Below are 19241 nucleotides of genomic sequence, written 5' to 3' on the forward strand. Positions count from 1 at the left end.
GAAGGCACCGTGGGGGGAAAACACATTGTGGAACTTGGAAAACAGGGAAGGTGGGAAGGAGAAAAAGTACGGGTTTCCTGCTCCCCGCACTGTGACTGGTCTGACGCGGGGATCCCCGGGACAGGGTCCTGGCGAGGAGGCGCGGAGGAGAGCCCGGTCCTCAGTGGGAGAGGCCAGATACCTCGCATGGGTGCCTGAAGCGGCTCCCATGAGGCCCGTCCTCACCATAGGGAGGGGGCCGCAGCCATGGGGGTGCTGCCGTGGCCGCGGCCGCACACTCCTGCCAGGCTCGAGCACGGCGCCCTGAGCGGTCTCTGCCGGTGTCCCGTGGGCAGTAACACCGTCGCTTTAACTGTTCTGTTCCCGTGTTTCTGTTCCAGGCTGAGTGCTTCCCCCCGTGCTGTGCGTGTTGACGGCGCGTGGAGGCAGGGCCTTTGGGGGGACAGGATGTTGAGGGTGGAACCCGTGATGGGACCGGCAGCCCAGGAGAGCGCGCCGCCCCATCTGCTGTCTGTGCGAGGGCGCAGGGACAAGCACGGTCTGCTGTCGGAACAGTTCTCACCCGAACCCGGCAGCACCTTGAACTCCCACATCCGGCTTCCGGACTGCAAACAAGAAACGTCTGTTGTTTGTAAACTGCCCGGTCTGCCGTGTTCTGTTAGAGCAGCCTTGATGGCCTAAGACTGTTTCAAAACGAAAAGTTAAAACTTTGAAGGTGAAAGGGGGTGATCGGTAGTGTCCAGTGGCCCAGTTCCATTGAGGACTAAGGAGTGCAGTTGTGGGGGCCCCCACTGGCCCCCTCAGAGAGGTGGGGATGTGACCTGTGGGCCAGGCAGCTGGGGAGGGTCGGGGGGGAGGGAAAGGGTCGCTCTGTGCCCGGTCCCGGGGGGTATGGGACAGGACTCACCTCGCCGTCCGCTGGCCTCCTCCTAGCCGATGACCCCGACTCCCCCACCCCGTCACCGCAGGGCGGCTCTGCCAGCATCCAGTCGGCGGCTGTTTACCCTCGGGTCAGACGGAACAGGCCACACTGTGGCCTTGCCACCTTCCCTGCCTGCTCCTGGCTCCTCTTGGCTTCCCAGGCGAGGTCCGGCTGGGAGAGATGTCTGCTTACTCCTCCCCACGCTCTCTCTCACGCACCCTGCTGCTCGAGAGTATGCCTGCATCGCCTGGCCCTTCTCGGGGTCCGTGGGCCCCGTAGGCAGGTCCTGCACCTCGTCCTGCCGTGCTCCCTTCTCTCCCTGTGCCCCCGTCTCCAGCACTCTCCATGGCTCCACATGCCTCCACTGCCCCTCACTGCCTGCCCACACAGGGGCACCCTTTCCCACAGACGGGGTGCACATAGTGTCCATCCACCTGGCCTTGCTGTGCTGTGCCGGGTGCCCACGTCCAGGTGCTGGCCGAGACAGACCCAGGACTCACCCAGCCCTCCTCACCAGCTTCTGGAAGCATCTGTTGACCCCGAAGGAGGCCCCAGAGCCTCCGAGCTGCTCGGAGCGGACAGTACGTAATGTCCTTCTCCCTCCAGCGCGGGGCATCTGGCCTTGAACAGGTCGGCTCTCGGAGGCCAGCGCTGTGATGCTGACGTGCCCATCACGCGGTTCCCGAACAGTAGAAGGGCTGACGGACACAGAGCCCCCACGCTGCACAGCCGTCCGCGGCGTTTCAAGGGTTGTTATTATGCAGAAACTTGGGAGCAGAATAAAAATGTGCTGCATGTCAGCCAGACACACCCTGATATCAGCTATATTGATGTTAAAAGTGGCTTGTTCTGAGTAGCTGTAGTTTTCATTACGGCACGGTGGGGTGAGGTGCCTGAGTGACGTGGTTGGTTGGGCGTTGGGTCATGGCCTCAGGGTCATGAGATCCAGCCCAGCGTGGGGCTCTGCGCTCCATGGGGAACCTGCTTGGGATTCTCCCTCTCCCTCTGCCCTTCTTGTCCACTCAGGCTCTCTCTGTATCTCTCTCTAAAATAAATGAATAAAATCTTCAAAAGCAAACAGTGTCCTTAAGGTGGGGGACGCTCTGGGAGCCCCAGGGAGAACATGGACCAGAGCACAAGTCACACCCCAGCCCGGCCGGGCTTCTCAGCTGGGCCCGGTGTAAAGACGGGGCGTCCATTCCTGCTGCAGGTGGACGGCCAGTGGTGGCCCGTGGTGGCCAGGCCAACTGAGAGCAGCCAGGGCCCCCTGCCGGACGCAGCCAAGCTGTGTGCAGTTTCCTCTGAGGACAGGGAGCTAGAGCCTTGGAGGCCAGCGGGGAGGTGCTTGGCCAAGTGTCCACGGCGAGCTCCCGGTCAATAACAAGCTTCTGGAGGGTCAGGGATGGGGCTTCAGTCTGGCTTGGTGCCCTGGTGTGAGGGACGGCAGATGGGGGACAGGGTCTACAAACACCACCCTCCGCAAGGAGGGGCCTGCACAGCGGCTGGCGCACGCGGGGCACAGCACGTGGCGGACAGGCGCGGTGCCCCGGGGTGGGCCGCGGGCCGGCGGTTGGAGGCCGCCCCCTTGTCCCGGGCCAGGCTGCGGGAGCCCCTCGCTCCCGAGGCCGTGCCCGAGCCTGCTCACGCTCCTCTTGCTCTTCCTCAGGCTGGAGTGGGTGGAGATCATCGAGCCGCGCACCCGCGAGCGCATGTACGCCAACCTGGTCACCGGCGAGTGCGTGTGGGACCCGCCCGCGGGCGTCCGCATCAAGCGCTGCAGCGAGAACCAGTGGTGGGAGCTGTTCGACCCCGGCACGTCGCGCTTCTACTACTACAGCGCCAGCTCCCAGCGCACCGTGTGGCACCGGCCGCAGGACTGTGACATCATCCCGCTCGCCAAGCTGCAGACCCTGAAGCAGAACAGCGAGTCCCCCCGCGCCTCGGCGGAGAACAGCCCCGGGAGGGCGAGCAGCGCCAGCCGTGAGGGCAGCACCAGCTCTTCCCTGGAGCCTGAGCCGGACGCCGGCGAGAAGGCGCAGGAGCCTGTGGGGAGGGCCGGCCGGCAGGCCGCCGTTGGGGCTCTGAGGGAGGAGAGCGCCAGGTGAGGCGGGCGGGCGGGCCGGAGGGGGACCGGAGGGGCGCGGAGGGGAGGGGGCCGCGGCGACCCTCGTGCCAGCAGCTCCCACCCTTGTCCTCCAGACGCCCTCGCTGCTGCCGTCTGGCCGGGGCGCGTGTTGGTGATAAGGGCGGCCGGGAGCTGCCCCCTGCAGGGCTCTCCTCTCCCAGGCAGGGCTGCTGGGAGGCACCTGGGGCGGGAGGTTTTCCGGCTTGTGACCATGAAATCATTTGGTTCTGTCCACTGGGGGGGCATGGATGTGGGGTTAGACCCACTGGAGGCAGACGCCCGGAAGCACCGTGTACCCCAGTGCCCACACCTGGCTGGCTCGACTCTGGGCCCAGCGCTCAGGGAGCCCAGTCCAGAAGAATCGGCTGCTCAGGAAGGTGCTAGGACAGTATGCCCTGGGGACAGGAGGTGACAAGAAGCCCAGGAGCATGGAGGGACACGGATAATTGGCCTCAGGGCCAGACAGGATGGTAAGGATGGGGTGTGAGTGGAGATGCTGGATCTCACTCGGGGACAGTGGGAACCACAAAGTGATCTAGCCTGGTTGATGCTGCAGGTCCATTTCGCTCCTGTGAAGGGGGCGTCCGAGGGGCCCAGGATGGAAACGGGTGGTTGGCGCCATCGGTGGGAGCTGGACCCCGCTGTTCTGCATGGAACAGTTGGATGGGCATACCGGCAGGCTTGGGGTCCTGTGGGGGCTGGACAGCCGGCTGTGGCGCTCCTAAGTGGGCTGAGGAAGGTGGGGCATGTCCATGGGTCGGATCAGTGGGAATGCTGGCACTGGGGAGGCAGAAATCTCCTTCTTTCCTCCTGGGATTCTTCTGGCTGGGTTTGGAATTAAATTGGCATAAGTCAGATTAACAGGAGGAAGAAAACAGTTTTATTCCATGCATAGAAGTCCAGTAATGAAATTGAGACCCCAGGAAATGGCCAACACAGGTAGTTTTTATATTTTTTAGACAAGGAGACAGTGAATTAGTGAGGAATCATCAGGATAAAGAGAGCAGACCTTTGGGAGCTTTATTTAGGAGGAACTCTGCGCAGAGTCTGGACTGAGGTGATGTTAACAAGGTCTCTTTGTCCGGCTCGCTCCGTGAAGAAGCACCTACCTCTGGTGAGAAGGGAGACTTTTTTTTTTTTTTTTTAAGATTTTTATTTATTTATTTAACTGACAGACAGTGAGGGAGGGAACACAAGCAGGGGCAGCAGCAGAGGGAGAAGCAGACTCCTTTCTGAGCAGAGAGCCCGATGTGGGACTTGATCCCAGGACCCCGGGATCATGACCTGAGCCGAAGGCAGACGCTTGATGACTGAGGCCCCCAGGCGCCCAAGAAGTGTGTCTTTTTACCGCCCCTCCAGGGAGGGTGTTCTCCACGTGGAAGGGTTACTTCAGCTTTCGGGGGACAGAGCGGGGTCTGACCTTGCTCCAGTGGTTTCCCAAGTGGCTTCCGTGCACAATAATCAGTTTGCTGTGGTGACAGATCTTGGGGTGGCCTGCCCTGGCCCCTACCTTGGACTCTCCCCAGAGGTCAGAAGCCAAAGAGGCGGTGGCCGGGTGGGCCTAAGGAGACGCTGGGGGGGTCGCTGCCAGAAAGTAGCACTTCCCCTGGTTGCGGAGCTCCCGGGGTGAGCACCCAGGAGAAAGCAAATGGGTGTGGGCTCTGCCTCTGGGTCCCTGTGGGACCCCCGCTGTGCCCCGACCCAGCCGCACTCCCGCTGTTGGGTCAGCTTCCGCAGCCTCTGGGCTCACCACACAGAGTCTCCGTTTCATCGGGGTGTGATGATTTTGAATTCTTTATCCTATTGGTTGCTGACCCATCTCTGTAATTAGGTGGAGAGATTGGATTCTTTTTAGGGTTCTGTAAGCAGATGTGTCTGTCGCCCCCTCTCTCTGGCGGCCCTTCTCTGCTCTGTGCTGTGCTGCCCGGGGCGGGACTGTCCTCTTCCGGAGCCTCGCATGTTCCGTGGGGATGGGGGGTTACTGCATCAGCTCCCGGTCAGGATTTCCAGCACAAGTCCTGTTTGGATTTGGGTTAGAATTGTGCTGAGTTTATGGGTCAGCTCAGGGGAAATGGGCATCTCTGTTACATTGTCTTTTCCCACAATAAGATGGCGTGTGTTAGCACTTCTCTCTGCAAAGGACTTGCATATATATATTTTAAAGATTTTATTTATTTATTTGACAGACAGAGATGACAAGTAGGCAGAGAGGCAGGCAGAGAGAGAGAGGAGGAAGCAGGCTTCCTGCTGAGCAGAGAGCCCGATGCAAGACTCGATCCCAGGACCCTGAGATCATGACCTGAGCCAAAGGCAGAGGCTTTAACCCACTGAGCCACCCAGGCGCCCCTTGGACTTGCATATTTTTAAGGCTTAGTTCCAGGTGCTGTATCTACTTTATATCCTAAAGTCCGGTCTTCTGATCTTTCCTGTTAACATGCAGGTCGACTCGTATGTTTCAGTCTTGTTTCTGCCACGTTTGCTGGGCGCCTGCTGTTCTAGCCCCAGTGCCTGGCCTTGCCCCCGGGCTGAGCCTGCGTGCCTGCTGTCCTGATGATGTGGTGACATTGTCGGGCACAAGAAGTACCCCCTTCTGTTGTCAGGCTTTTGTGAATGGATGTACCGTTTTATCAAGTATATTTGCTAAGTCTATTGATATTGCTGTTGGTTGGCCTGTGACCCCCCCGAGATCGGCTGAAGTCCTAACCCCAGGAGCTCAACCTGGGAACTTGGAAATAGGGCTCTTGCAGATGTGATGAGTGAGGTTACACCGGAGAGGGTGGGCCTTAACCAGGTAGGACGGATGTCCTCGTAAGAACAGAGACATAAGGAGAAGACAAATGACAACGGAGGCAGAGACCGAGCGATGTGTCCGCAAGCCCTGGGATGCCCAGGACTGCCAGCTCCACCAGCCGCTGGAGAAAGGCCTGGGACTGTTGTCCCCCAGAGCCTCCAGAAGGAGCCAGACCCTCCCACAGCTGGAGTTTGGACTTCTGGCCTCTGGAGCAGGGACACTCCTGCAATTGGCATTCAGTTCTGTGTTCCTTGCATTCCTAAAATACTTGTTCTGTGTACTTTTCAAAATAGAGATTGCTAACTTTTTTTTAAAGATTTTATTTATTTGAGAGAGACAGCGTGAGTGTGAGGGAGGGGCAAGGAAAGGGGGAGAGCGAGCAGGTGCACGCACACACATGGGGGAGGGGCAGAGGGAGAGGGAGAGGGAGAAGCAGGTTCCCCACTGAGCAGGGAGCCCGGTGTGAGACTCGACAGGACCTGTGATCGTGACCTGAGCCGAAACCGAGAGTCTGACACCCAACTGACTGGGCCACCCAGGCGCCCCAAATATTTTCTGGTGTTTTTTTTTTTAAAGATTTTATTTATTTATTTGACAGAGAGAAATCACAAGTAGACAGAGAGGCAGGCAGAGAGAGGGGAAGCAGGCTCCCCGCTGAGCAGAGAGCCCGATGCGGGACTCGATCCCAGGACCCTGAGATCATGACCTGAGCCGAAGGCAGCGGCTTAACCCACTGAGCCACCCAGGCGCCCCAAATATTTTCTGGTTTTAATTATGGTTTCTTCTTTGACTGATTTGTAACTTATAAATGTCCTAATTTCTAAAACTATGGGTTATTTTTCATTCTTGTTCTTCATTGCCAACGTAATTTCATTTTGGTCAGAAAACATAGGGGGGTGGCTTTTGTTAGTATTGTTTATGAGATTTGCTTTGTGGCTTAAATCCTGAATTTTATAAATGGTTTTGTGAATATTTAAAAAATAATTTCTTACCCGTTTGTTAGGTCTAAGGTTCTCTGTGTGTTGGTAAGGTCAGATCTGTTGGTATCAGTCAAGTTTCTTACTGATTTTTTGTCTGCCTGGTGTGTCACTTCTGAAGAGGTTGAGGCTCCTGGGTTGCTAAGATTCATCTGTTTCTCCTTTCATCTGTCCGGCACTGCTGCTTCTGTGTTGGAGCTGTGGGTTGGTCGTGCATGAATTTGGGACTGTTAGGTTTTCCTGGGGAATTAACTGCTTTTGTCGTCAAGTGGTTTCCCTCTCCTTGCCTTGAAGTCAGATTGGTATCACGTAACACTGCTGCTTCGACCTCTGAACATGTCTCCCCAAACTACAGTCCTTTCCTTATACTTTGAGTGTGTTTCTTATAAATAATTGATAGCTGTTGGGTTTACTGGACGCCAGTTCTGGACACCTGTCTCTGGGTTGGCAGGACACTTGCTGTTCTGTCTCCTTAGATCACTGACCCAGCAAAGGGATTGGTTGATGGTCTCGGTGTCCTTTGAGGCACACACTCTTCTCTGTGGCCCTGTCCCGCGGTTGTCCGCAGGCTGCTCACACCCCATGCACCTGGCGTGTGTCTTGCGGTCCACGTGTGCTCTCATCGTGTGTGGGTCCTCGGTTGGGGTGCTGCTCTTCCGACTGTGGGGTGGCCCTGCAGCTCCACCACCAGGGGTCTGGGTGAGGGTCCTGGGGTCTGTGCGGCTGCCACAGGATCCCAGCACCCGGCTTTATTGGGGGGGGGTCTCACCAGCCCACTCGTTTTCATTTCTTCTTTGCCTCTGAGGCTCATTCTCTCCTCATGAGCGCGTTCACCATTTGTTGCTTCCAGTTTGGTATCATTTTCCCACTGGAGTTGCTGGTTTACTTTCTGGGTAGTTTGCAGGAGTTCCTTGTATGTTGCTAATATCAATTGCTCATTGATCCTCGTAGATGTTATGGGCGTCCTGTCCTCTGTCACCTGACTGCTTACTGGGTCCTTTGTCCTCGATTTTCATGCAGCCACGTTGATCAGTCTTTTGTCCTTGTGGTTTACGCTTTTAATATTTTATTTTATTTTATTTTTTTCGCTTTTAATATTTTAAATAAAAAGTTCTTCCTTGGCCGACACCCATTCCCTTGCATGTCCCGCCTTCACCTTACAGTTTGTTTTGTTTTGTTTAAGTATATTTACTTATTTGACAGAGACAGACACCGCAAGGAGGCAGAGAGGCAGGCAGAGAGAGAGGGAAGCAGGCTCCCCGCCGAGCAGAGAGCCCGATGCGGGGCTGGATCCCAGGACCCTGAGATCATGACCTGGGCTGAAGGCAGAGGCTTAACCCCCTGAGCCCCGCAGGCGCCCCTACCTCACAGTTTTATTTTCACACTGAGGCCTGAATCTGTCTGGGGCTCCTTTCCTGGGGCACTAGGAAGGACTCGCTCTTCATCTTCCAAACTGTCCCCTCCGCCCTGGCCATGCTGGTGCCCGCGTGTCTGCTCGCAGCGGCCCGGGCCCCGGGAGCCCGGTCGTCTTCGGGGTCGCGGGAGGTCCAGGCGGCGTTCCCAGGGGACCCTGACTTGGGCTTTGGGGAGCGCCCACCCTGCCGGGCCGCTGGTCCCCTGTGAGTGCGGGGCCGCTCCAGGGGCCTGCGGTCGTCAGTCCCCAGCCCTTCGTGTTCCTTGTCGCGGAGCGAGCGCAAGTCGCTGTGGGTCCGACGTGGAGACGCGCAGGGCAGTGACGCGCGGAAGTCCGGAGCGGAAGTCCGGTGCGGAAGAGCGAGCAGAAGTCTGGAGCGGAAGTCCGGAGCGGAAGAGCGAGCGGAAGTCCGGTGCGGAAGTCCGGAGCGGAAGAGCGAGCGGAAGTCCGGAGCGGAAGTGCGACGCTGCGTCCGCGTCCAGGGAGCGCAGACCAAGCCAGAGCCGCGTCTCCCCGCAGGGCAGCAGCGCGCGCGGGGGCTCCCCTCGGCCGCCGGGACCGGGAGCGCGGAGTGCGCCCTTCGCCGTCACCGCGGACGAGCGCCGCCGCCGCCCTCGGCGCCTCCGGTCGCGGTTTCCGCCTGCGGCCCGGCCTCCTTCCTCCGCTCGCGAGCAGCTCCGCGCGGGGCTCTCCGCGGCGCCGGGGCGAGGACGGGGACCCGGCCGGGCTGAGACGCCGTCCGCGGCGGGAGGCTCGCGGCCCGGCCCCGGCGGACCCCCTGCGCGTCCGGCGCTCCTCGGGCGGCGCTCGTGCGGCTGGTCAGCGCGGCCGGCCCGGGGGGCTTCCCGGGTCCGCGCGGCGCCGCTCGGCGAAGGGGCCCCTTTTTCTTCCGAAAACGGCGCGCTCGGCGGCTGTCAGGGTGTTTTGCTGCGGAATCTGCTCGGATTGATGCAGGCGCCCCAGGTTCTTGGGAGGTGGTGACGCGGGCTCGCTTCCTCCCACCGTTTGACCTGCTTTAGGCTTTGACTGGGGCTTTCTTCCGGGCCGCGCCCTCCGTAGCCCCGCGGCCTCTCCTCTCGTCGCCGCCGGGGACTGCGGGCGCTCGCGGCCGTGGAGCGGCGGGTCCGGCGAGGCCGAGTCGGTCGCCAGGCTGCGTGTCCTGTGCTTCGCGTTCGGGGCCGGGCGGACCTCCTTTGACTCCGCTTCACCCCGGCTGTGTCGCGCTCCTCGGTGCGGGGTCCGGCCGCCCCGTCGGGGCCGTGCCGGGTCCTCCTGGTCTGGGTGGGCCGCGCCCGGCGAAGCTCCTGAGACGCCGCGGTCGGTTCCGCGCGGCCGGACGCTGTGACGAGGCGTGAGGAGAAGGAGCGCGTGTCGCAGGCTGTGGGTCGTCGCCGTCTCGGGTTCCCGGTGCCCCTCGGGTCTGCGCGGTTTCGCGGGCCGGACGCCCTGGGCCCGAGCCCTCCGGGTCGACGCCGGCCGTGCGCGTGTGCGCCGCAGCCCGTCGCTCCCGCTCCTGAGGAAGGACGTCTTCCCGCCGCGGGAAGAGCGTGAGGGCGGCGTCGCGGGCCCTGACGGACGGGCGTCCCCGCGCCGCCGCCCTCCTGGGCCTCGACCGCGCTGCCCGGACGCCGGTGCTCCCCTCGCTGTGCCCGCGGCTCGCCCGCACGCGGTCGCCGTGTTCCTCCCTCGGGCTGTCGGGAGCTTCCGCAGCCCCGAGGCCGTAGGGTTGGGCTAGGGCTGCGGTTGGGGTCCGTCGAGGCCTTTCTCGAAGGACCTTTCTCCCGGGTCTCCGGTCCGTCCGGCCGCGGCTCACGGAGGCGCTCGGATTCTTCTTCCTTTTCCCGCGTCCCCGCGGACCCGGCGCGCCGCGCCCCCGAGCTTGCCCGGTTCCCCGAGGCTCCGGCCGCAGGCGCTTCCCACGTCCGTCGTCCCGGCTCTACGCGGTCAGCCTTTTTGCTTCGCTTCGCGGCCCACGCGTCCGGGCCTGGCCACGCGCTGTTCCCGGCGGCGCCGCCACCGCGTGTCCGCTCTGGGTCGGCCTCCGGCGGGTCTTCCTCCGCGCGCCGCACCTTCCGCGGGGCCTCGGAGGCGGGGGGCCGGGGGGGCCGGGGGGGCCGCCCCGAGCCCGGGACCGCGCGCGCCCGTCTGCTGAGGCTGGTGACGCGGCTCTGGGGCTTCCGTCCGTGGGCGGCGTCCACCGGTTCTCGCCGACTCTCCTCTGGAGGGTCGCCTGGTCGCGAGCCACGACGCTGCAGACGACGAACCGGCTCGGGTGAGGGGCCTCGTGCGCCACAGGGTGCGTTTCCGAACAGGGGCGTTTCTCCCGCGCCGGCTCGTGCCGTTGGCCGCGGGGACGCCGGCGACTCAGACGCTGGTCGCCACCGGTGTCCGTTGCACAGAGAAATGATGTTCGCTTGAGTTCGTTAAGAAACGTAAAGTCTGGGGCGCCCGGGGGTCAGGGGTGGAGCCTCTGCCTTCGGCTCCGGTCATGGTCTCAGGGTCCTGGTCCGCATGGGGGGGGGGGGTCTCTGCTCAGCGGGGAGCCTGCCCCCCCCACCTGCCTCTCTGCCTCCTTGTGATCTGTCAAATAAATAAATAAAATCTTAAAAAAAGAAAATAGAAAATCTGTCTCAGCACAGAGTTTGAGAAGAGTTTCTGCCGTGGAGCCGCCCCTGGTGGGCAGGTCAGGATGTTCTGCTTTTGGCAGAGTCCAGGAGAGCACATGAAGCTTGCAGTGGGCACCACTGTGCGGGCCAGGGTGTCCCGCAGAGCAGCCCCGCGGACCGCACGCCGAGCAGCCGTGGCCCCTCAGCTCCGTCCCACGGGCCGGGGAGCGCTGCGGCCGAGCCTTCCCGGCTGCACCGCCAGCCTGGTCACCCCTGCGGTGCGTCTCCTCGGCTCCTGGGACACTCTCAGCTGTGCTGGTTCCTCCCGCACAGCCTTTGTTACGCTTCTTTAAGACTTATTTATTTGAAGAAGAAAAAAAAGACTTATTTATTTGAGAGGCAGGAGCAGAAAGAGAGGGAGGGTCTTTCCTAGCCTGGAGGCTGGTTCCTCCGTCGCTTCCCACTGCCCACCGACTCCGTTGTGAGGGCAGGGGAGTGTCGGTGGCGCCCAGACACCGCCAAAAGCCCAAGAAACCCTCGTGAGTCCCGGGCTCCTGCTGCAGCGGACTGTCCGCAGCTCTGCAAGCAGCTGTCCTTGCCGAAAGGCGGACAGACTCCCGCAGGGTTCTGTTCTCTGCTGCAGTCAGTTAACCGGTCACTGGGGGCGCCTGGGCGGCTCAGTCCTTAAGCCTCTGCCTCCCACTCAGGTCATGATCCCAGCATCCTGAGATCCAGTCCCACATCGGGCTCCCTGCTCAGCGAGGAGCCTGCTTCCCCTCTCCCACTCCCCCTGCTTGTGTTCCCATTCTCTCTGTCTCTGTCAAATAAATGAATAAAATCTTCAAAAATAAGAATTTAACCAGTCACCAGTGAACAGTTTTCCTTGTTTAGCTAATGAATGAGCCACTTGGAAACTGACTTGTCGGAAGAGTCCTTCTCGTTTTGTGAAGTAGTTCCGCTGCGATGAGATTTCCATTCCAGTGTCTGTTTAAACTTCCTCTGACTGGTGCCTGAGTCGGGGTGTTGTGGTGAGCAGTTGGTCTGGCAGTGCCGACGGGGACAGGGAGGTAACCGGCAGGGCCAGCTTCTCTCACTGCGGTGGTGCGGGCGTGCACACGGAGTAAACATGTAACAAACACAGGGCGCCTCGGTGGCCCCCTCGGCTAAATGTCTGACTCCTGGTTTCAGCTCAGGCCATGACCTCAGTGGTAAGATCAAGCCCCCCGTCGAGCTCTGCATTCAGTGCAGACACTGGTTATGACTCTGTCCCCCGGGGGCGCCTGGGGGGTTCAGTTGAGCATCTGCCTTCAGCTCAGATCATGATCCCGAGGTCCTGGGGTCCAGCCCTGCATAGGGCTCCCTGCTCAGCGGGGGGTCCGCTTCTCCCTCTGCTCGTGCGGTCTCTCTCTCTCTGACAAATAGATAAAAATCTTTAAAAAAAAGAAAGAAAGAAAGAAAGAAAAGACTCTCTCTTTCTGCCCCCTGCCTCTCAAATAAATAAATCTTTAAAAAACGTAACAAAGGCTGTTCAAGATGGTGATGTGCAATGCCCTCAACCCTGTGGGGTTACAGCTACGTCTCTGCCCTTTGTGCTCTGCTGAGCCCCAGCACCAAGCGCTCGGAGCCCCACTTTTGGCCTCTGGCGGGGTGACGTGACTCTGCTGTTACTATGCAAAAGCAGCCACAGACAACACAGAAACCAGTGAGTAGGGCTCGGTTCCTGTAACCGGTTACTTATGGACACTGAAATTTAAATTAGCTCTTGTAATTTTCACATTTTGCTAGCAATTCTTTTTTAGATATAAAAGCCATTCTTAGCCCACAAAACCGGCTGTACAAACTAGGCAGCAGATTGCTCTTGGCTCGGGGGCTGTAGCTTGGCAGGCTTTCCATGTGGCCCACCCAGAGGGCCCCGTGCGATCTGTCTCCAGCGCCCCTTTGTACCCTCACTCAGAGCTCACCGCACCTTAGCACCGAGGCCGCGTTCCTGTCCTGCGGGGTGCCAGGCTTATCCCTCCTTTGAGATCCCTCTGCCTAGTTTCCTGTTTGCCCTGTTCGCTGCCCAAATGCCCCTCTCAGAGAGCTGTTCCCGGCCTCCCTCCTTGGGCTTGCTCCCTGTCTGGCTCCTGCTGCTTCCTGAAACTCTGGGTCGTTCCCTGTGGGCCACGCACCAAGGGGGAGCTCTGGCGGCAGAAGTGTGTCTGCCTCCCCTGCCTCGTCTCCCTGCCCCCAGCCCAGACCTAGCATGGAGTGGGTGCTTCCCTGGCTTAGCAGCAGTCTGGAGGAGAGGTGACAGCCCTAGACACTGGTGGCTGGAATTGGAAACAGAGAGGGAAGTGTCAGGGCCCAGGGGTCTGTGACAGCACAAAATTTAAAAGGAGTATCTCCAGGCGGCCAAGGTGGCAGTCTGGTGGTGGAAACACTGCTGGTTTTAACTTTGAAGAAAGAACCATGTGTACCAGCCTGGCCTGGGCACATGTGACAAAGCACTGTGAGCACAGGGAACGGGCGGGGTTGTCGCTGCATCTCTGGCCAACAGTCAGGTGCTCCCGGATCTGCAGGACCCCTGTCGGCTGCTGGCGGCCCACCAGGAGGAGGAGGGATGTACCAGCTGATGTAAATGTACATGCAGGTGGCGTACAGCTGCGTTTGCGTGATACATCATTTTTCATGTTTCTAGCTGTTTGTTCTGTAGCATGATTATGTGTTACAAAAACACCAGCAGCCACTGTTAACATTAGCCATTCATTTATTCAGCTTTTAAAATAACTTTTGTATTAGCGAAGCAATGCACATTAGTTGTACTTTCTAGTACATATAGTTTGACAGAAGAAAAATTTTAAAAACCCACTGAATGCTATCTCTCAGTTCTCTGGCATTTACCTTTGCAGTTCTGAAAATACTACAGCAGCGGAGCCTGGGTGGCTCAGTAGTTAAGCGTCTGCCTTCAGCTCAGGTCCTGATCCCAGGGTCCTGGGGTCGAGCCCGGTATCAGACTCCTTGCTCAGGGGGAACCTGCTTCTCCCTCTGCTTGCTCCCCCTGCTTGCGCTCTCCCCCGCCCCAAATAAATAAAATCTTTTTTTTTTAAGATTTTATTTATTTATTTGACAGAGAACCCAAGTAGGCAGAGAAACAGGCAGAGAGATAGAGGAGGAAGCAGGCTCCCCGCTGAGCAGGGAGCCCGATGCAGGGCTCGATCCCAGGACCCTGAGATCATGACCCAAACCAAAGGCAGAGGCTTTAACCCACTGAGCCACCCAGGTGCCCAATAAAGTCTTTTTAAAAAAGAAAATTAAATACTATAACAGTATTTCCACAAACATTCTGTTTCTCAGTATGAACAATACTGAGAATACAAGCTCCCGTTGCTGGACACGTTTGTTTCTAGTATACATGTGAAGTATCTAATGGTAAAAGTTATCGCTCCCATTATAATTTCTGAACTTGTTCTGAGTTATTCTTACTTGTTTATTTTTGGGGGTTAACTTTCCAAACACCCTGAGTTCTAAAACATTCCTTCCTATTGGAAATGTTATTAAAATTACATTAAGTGTATTGACCAATTTTGAAGTTATATCTTCATAATTATTGAGTTTTCCTGTCCAAGGAACCTTGTATGTATTCTGACTCCTCTGTGTACCTTAATAGAAAATTTGTAGTTTTTTGTTTGCTTTTTAAGATTTTATTTGTTTATTTGACAGGTAGAGATCACAAGTAGGCAGAGAAGCAGGCAGAGAAGCCCTCTGCCGAGCAGAGAGCCCGATGTGGGACTCGATCCCAGGACGCTAAGATCATGACCTGAGCCGAAGACAGAGGCTCAACCCACTGAGCCACCCGGGGGCCCCAAAATTTATAGTTTTATTCATACTGACCTAATGTACTCCTTTTTATTTAGTTATTTTAGGATTTTTTTTTTTAAAGATTATTTGTCAGAGAGAGTAGTAGGCAGAACAGGCAGAGCTGGCAGAGGAAGAACCTAGGATCCCAGGCAGGTCTTGAACCTAGGATCCCAGGATCATGACCTGAGCCTAAGGCAGACACTTAACGACTGAGCCACCCAGGCGCCTCCAATGTATTCCTTTTTAACGTGGGCCTGGGATTTTGTGATATTTCTGTGGTTATTGCTGTGATGAAGGTGCGCTTTGTTCTAGAAATTTCTGCTAATGCACAGAAGAGCTGTTGGTCTCCTCTATCACACAAGTGATAAATTACAAGTCTCCCTAATACCTTTAGTAGTTGTTCCGTTGATTCCTTTACTTTCTCTAGGGTCACAACTAATGACAATTTTATCTCTTTCAAATATTTAAATCTCTTTCCTTTTTCGTCTTACTGCATTGACTAGACTTACTGGTGCCGAGAGGACGTGTTCTCTCATTCTGACTTTGTGCTTTCAGCCTTTCACTACTAAAATCGTGAAGGCCTTGAATTTAATGTGGGTATTCTTGGTCGAGTCAAGTAAATTTTCTTTTACTTCTGAATTACTGAGAGTTTTGGTTTTTGTTTTTTTAAGATTTTATTTATTTATTTGACAGAGATCACAAGCAGGCAGAGAGGCAGGCGGAGAGAAGGGGGGGAAGCAGGCTCCCTGCTGAGCAGAGAGCCCGATGTGGGGCTCGATCCTAGGACCCCGGATCATGACCTGAGCCGAAGGCAGAGGCTCTAACCCACTGAGCCACCCAGGCGCCCCGTTACTGAGTTTTTAAATCATAGACATTAATTTGATCACGTCTTTGAACATCTGCCAAGATAATCACCCACTAATATATTTCCCAGATAGTGAGGGCCTGTTATGCTCCACAGCCCCACTTTTAAGAAGTTTATCAACCCCATGAGAGTATTTTTTTTTAAGACTTATTTATTTGAGAGAAAGAACAGGGGGACAGGCATAGAGAGAGGGAGAGCCTCAAGGAGACTCCCCCTTGAGTGTGGAGCCTGACGTGGGGCTCGATCCCAGGACCCTGAGATCATGACCTGAGCCGAAATCAAGAGCTGGATGTTCAGCTGACTGAGCCACCCAGGCACGCCCCCTCCTACCCCCATTGTGAGAGTATTTCTAACACTGCTTCCTTCTCGGGTCATCTGATCAAAGTCACGTGGTTTTTTTTGTTGTTGTTATTGTTTAAAGCTTTTATTTATTTGACCGAGAGGGAGCACAAGCAGAAGGAGTGGGAGAGGGAGAAGCAGGTTTTCCAGCGGGCAGGGAGCCCAATGCAGGGCTCGATCCCAGGACCCTGGGATCATGGCCTGAGCTGAAGGCAGATGCTTAATGACTGAGCCGCCCAGCCGCCCCTAAAGTCATGGTTCTTACTAATCCACCAGTAGGGTCTTAGGGTAGAAGCCCCGGTTCCAAGTCATGTGAGCTCCTAAAATTCAGGATGGGACAGTCAGTGTCTTTGCCTGTCCCCCAGCCTGTGGACAGGGCTGCAGTGGAGCTGTCCCTGCTGGAGGGCAGGTGGGTCTCCAGTCCATTTTGTCCAGGCCATGTGCAGTGAGGCAGGCTTAGGGCAGAGGAAGTAACCCTTTGACCTGATGAAGGGGATAGCTTTGTGGGCTGGACACTGGGGTATTTTCCTGAAAAACTAAAAGAATGACACTTACATACTTAAAAGTGAAAGGCTGGTTGTTTTGGATGTACCATGTTTTTTTGAGCTATTTCACTTATGCTCATGTCTTCATTTTCCTGTGTTCCAGCTCTTCCCCACCAGGAGTGTTCCTCGAGAAGGACTATGAGATTTACCGGGATTATAATGTGGACGGCCAGCTTCTTCACTACAGGTAGAACCCAGTGGCTCACACTTGGTCCTGTCTCCTGACTGGAGGGTGGTTTTCCTGGCAACTCAGGGGATGCTGCAGCAGAGTCTGGCTCAAGAGTCCGGAAGCATGTGAGGTCCCGTACTGGCCAGAGGGACAGAAGGGGAGGCTATGGGGCTACCAGCACCTGGGCAGAGGCCTTTTGGAGTGGTCCCCAGGTTCACGTGGCAGCTCTCAGGAAGGTGGAAGAAGCTTGTCACCACCGGTTTGGGGAGCCATGGAGCCATTGCCCCTAACAGGGCTGAGTCCCCGGGGGACTCCGCCACACGAATTCTCCCCTGGAGCTCCAGGCCTGAGCAGAGCGCTTCCTGGGTGAAGTTGGGAAGGTTGGTGTTCATCATAAGGAGGGAAGTGGACGTTGGTTTCTCTTGGTCCTGGCTTGGCCTTGCAGGGTTCCAGACACGACGCTCTGTCAGACTGGGGCCATCCTCAGCCAGCTCGTAGGTCCAGGTGGGGTGCTGTGCCTCCAAGTAGCCTAGGAGCCCTCAACACGGACCAGCAGGAGAGATACCAGGGTTGGGGAGGGATCTGAAGACCTGAGAGGCCTTTGGGGTTCACTCAGACAGCTGAAACGTTGATCTTGGAAGAGCTGGCGGGTTTGTTGATGTGGAATGGGATCTGAGCCTACCCGGGTCCACAAGTGTGGGCGTGTGCCGGTGGGTGGGTTCTGTAGGCCCTGTGCTTCTGTGTCCTCGGTAAAGCAGGGCGCAGAGGGGGCTGACTGGGTGGGCCCTCGGTGCGCCTGCTGCAGTGAAGGTAGGTCAGGGCAGGCCTTCACACTTCCTGTTTCCTGTGGATTGCGCGGTGCTCTGGTGGGCTGCCTCTCAAGTCCCCCACACCCAACCTCCCTGGTGGTCTAGTGGTTAGGGTTCGGTGCTCTCTCTCAAGTCCCCCACACCCTTTAGGGAGCCCATGCCCACCTGGTCTTTGGTGGCTTCTTGGGGCCCTGGCTCTGCTGCCCTGGGGTCTCCTGAGCTGGATATGAAAACGGAACATTGCAGTTTTAGGAACAAAGGTACTTAACCAGCCAGAGTAGGAAGCACGGGAAGGTAGAGTGTGTGCACGGACTAGGGAAGCAGGACTGTGAGCAGGGTCTGCCAGGGGGACGGGGAGTGGGGGAGGCTTGTGCTGCCCGCCTAAGGCCATGTGCTGGTCAGCTCCCTGAGCAGGGCAAGGGCAGTGACCGGATGCCTGGCAGACAGCCCGTCCGCTCCAGGTGCAGGGGCGTGGCAGACCCGCAGCGCTGCGGGGCAGTTGGAGGCTGCGCAGCTCAGGTGGTTTTCCAAACAGAACTTCAGGTGTACAGTTTCTTGTCCGCATGAGCAAGGTTCCGTTACAGGGGTCCGGCGTCCACATACACGGCCTCAGTTCCCCAGGCTGTGGTCGTGTGAGGGGCTCTCCGTTCTCCTTTTGAAAAGAGGCCGTGGAGAAGTAGTCTGAGCTGAATGGAGCCCTCCCTCCCTGCTCCTGCCCTTTCCATGCCACCTCTGCCCTGCTGGGGTCTCTCCAGCATTTCCGGTGCGTGGATGTTCTCGTCCTTCTCTCGTGGTTTGAAAGAGTCACTGAAAACCAGAGCAAGCCGTCGTCTCATTCTATGTAAAGACGGTGTGACTCTCTGCCTGGGCACTTCGACCTAGTAGAGTTGATGTGGGGTTAAGGCATGGGTGAGGGACAGGCTTCCTGGGTTTGGGGAACCATAAGGACACAGGCCTGAGGGCAGGCCAGGGAGGTCGGACTGGGTAGAAAGGCTGGCCCCAGGCATTTGGGCCATGCGGCCACCCAGCGGTCAGAGGTGGAGGAGCGCACCGGAGGCAGCAGCAGGGCCTGGGACCTGGATGTAGGGCTTCAAAGAGGGCTTCCAGAAGAAGAGCAGAGCCGTGGGGTCAGGTGGGAACACAGGGTATGGGGCTCAGGAAGGGCCTGGCCTGAGGACAAGAGCTGAAGCTGCCAGTGCGGGGCAGCCTGACAGTGGTGCGCCCCTCCTGGCTGCTGGGCTCCTCCCCGTGACCAAGGGCCATCTCTGGGCCCATTTTCCCAAGTGTGACTTGGAGTCCATGACCCAGAGGTTCCTGCATGGGCCGCAGGCCTGGCGTGGCTTCCGTGGGGTGCACACGCACGCTGCGGTGCTGGGAGCTCGGCCTCTCGCTCGGCCCAGGGGCGCGGTATGCATGGTGGAGGCCAAGGCCTCCAAGGGGTCTGCCTTCCCCCTGCCTCGGTCTCTCCCGTTTCTGCCCTGACTAGATGGAACCGTTCTTGGGTCCTGAAACAGGTGCGTCATCTGAGCGTGTCGTGTGCTCTGGCCCCTGACTCTCCCACCCTCCTCATCTTCCGGCACAGCTCTGATGGCCCACCACTGACGGGCCGCAGGGTGCCTCCTCGGGCGGGCCCTCAGCGCTGTCCAGCAGGCAGGGATCATTCTTTACCCCACAGCCCCACAAGGGCCCTGGCACCAGGGCTGGGTCACCGTCTGCGGAGTGGTGGGAGAGAGGGCGGAAAGAGCGCTCCCCGCTGAGCGTCTCCTGCGCGTCAGCACTGAGCTAAGCACTTGATGGTATCACATTCTGTGACTCGACCCTCCTGAGAATAAATGAGGA

At 57.8% G+C, this 19241-nt stretch overlaps 1 protein-coding gene across 8 annotated transcripts in view; it reads left to right on the top strand.

Moving 5' to 3' along the window:
* The window catches only part of ARHGAP39 (Rho GTPase activating protein 39), a 93208-nt gene that overhangs the window by 52049 nt on the left and 21918 nt on the right, over nucleotides 1-19241 (top strand). For 7 of the 8 annotated variants that reach the window (XR_006384164.1, XM_044244701.1, XM_044244698.1 and 4 more), the window contains exons 3-4: nucleotides 2589-3023; nucleotides 16528-16611. Coding sequence is in view for 7 of the 8 variants with exons in the window: in XM_044244701.1 (XP_044100636.1) it covers nucleotides 2589-3023; nucleotides 16528-16611 (519 nt within the window). In the remaining variant the exon portion in view is untranslated. The remainder of the gene's footprint in view (nucleotides 1-2588; nucleotides 3024-16527; nucleotides 16612-19241) is intronic. The other variant, XM_044244703.1, reaches the window with a different exon arrangement.

The sequence above is a fragment of the Neovison vison genome, chromosome 4, assembly GCF_020171115.1.
Source record: "Neovison vison isolate M4711 chromosome 4, ASM_NN_V1, whole genome shotgun sequence".
In the NCBI taxonomy this organism is placed as follows: Eukaryota; Metazoa; Chordata; class Mammalia; order Carnivora; family Mustelidae; genus Neogale; species Neogale vison.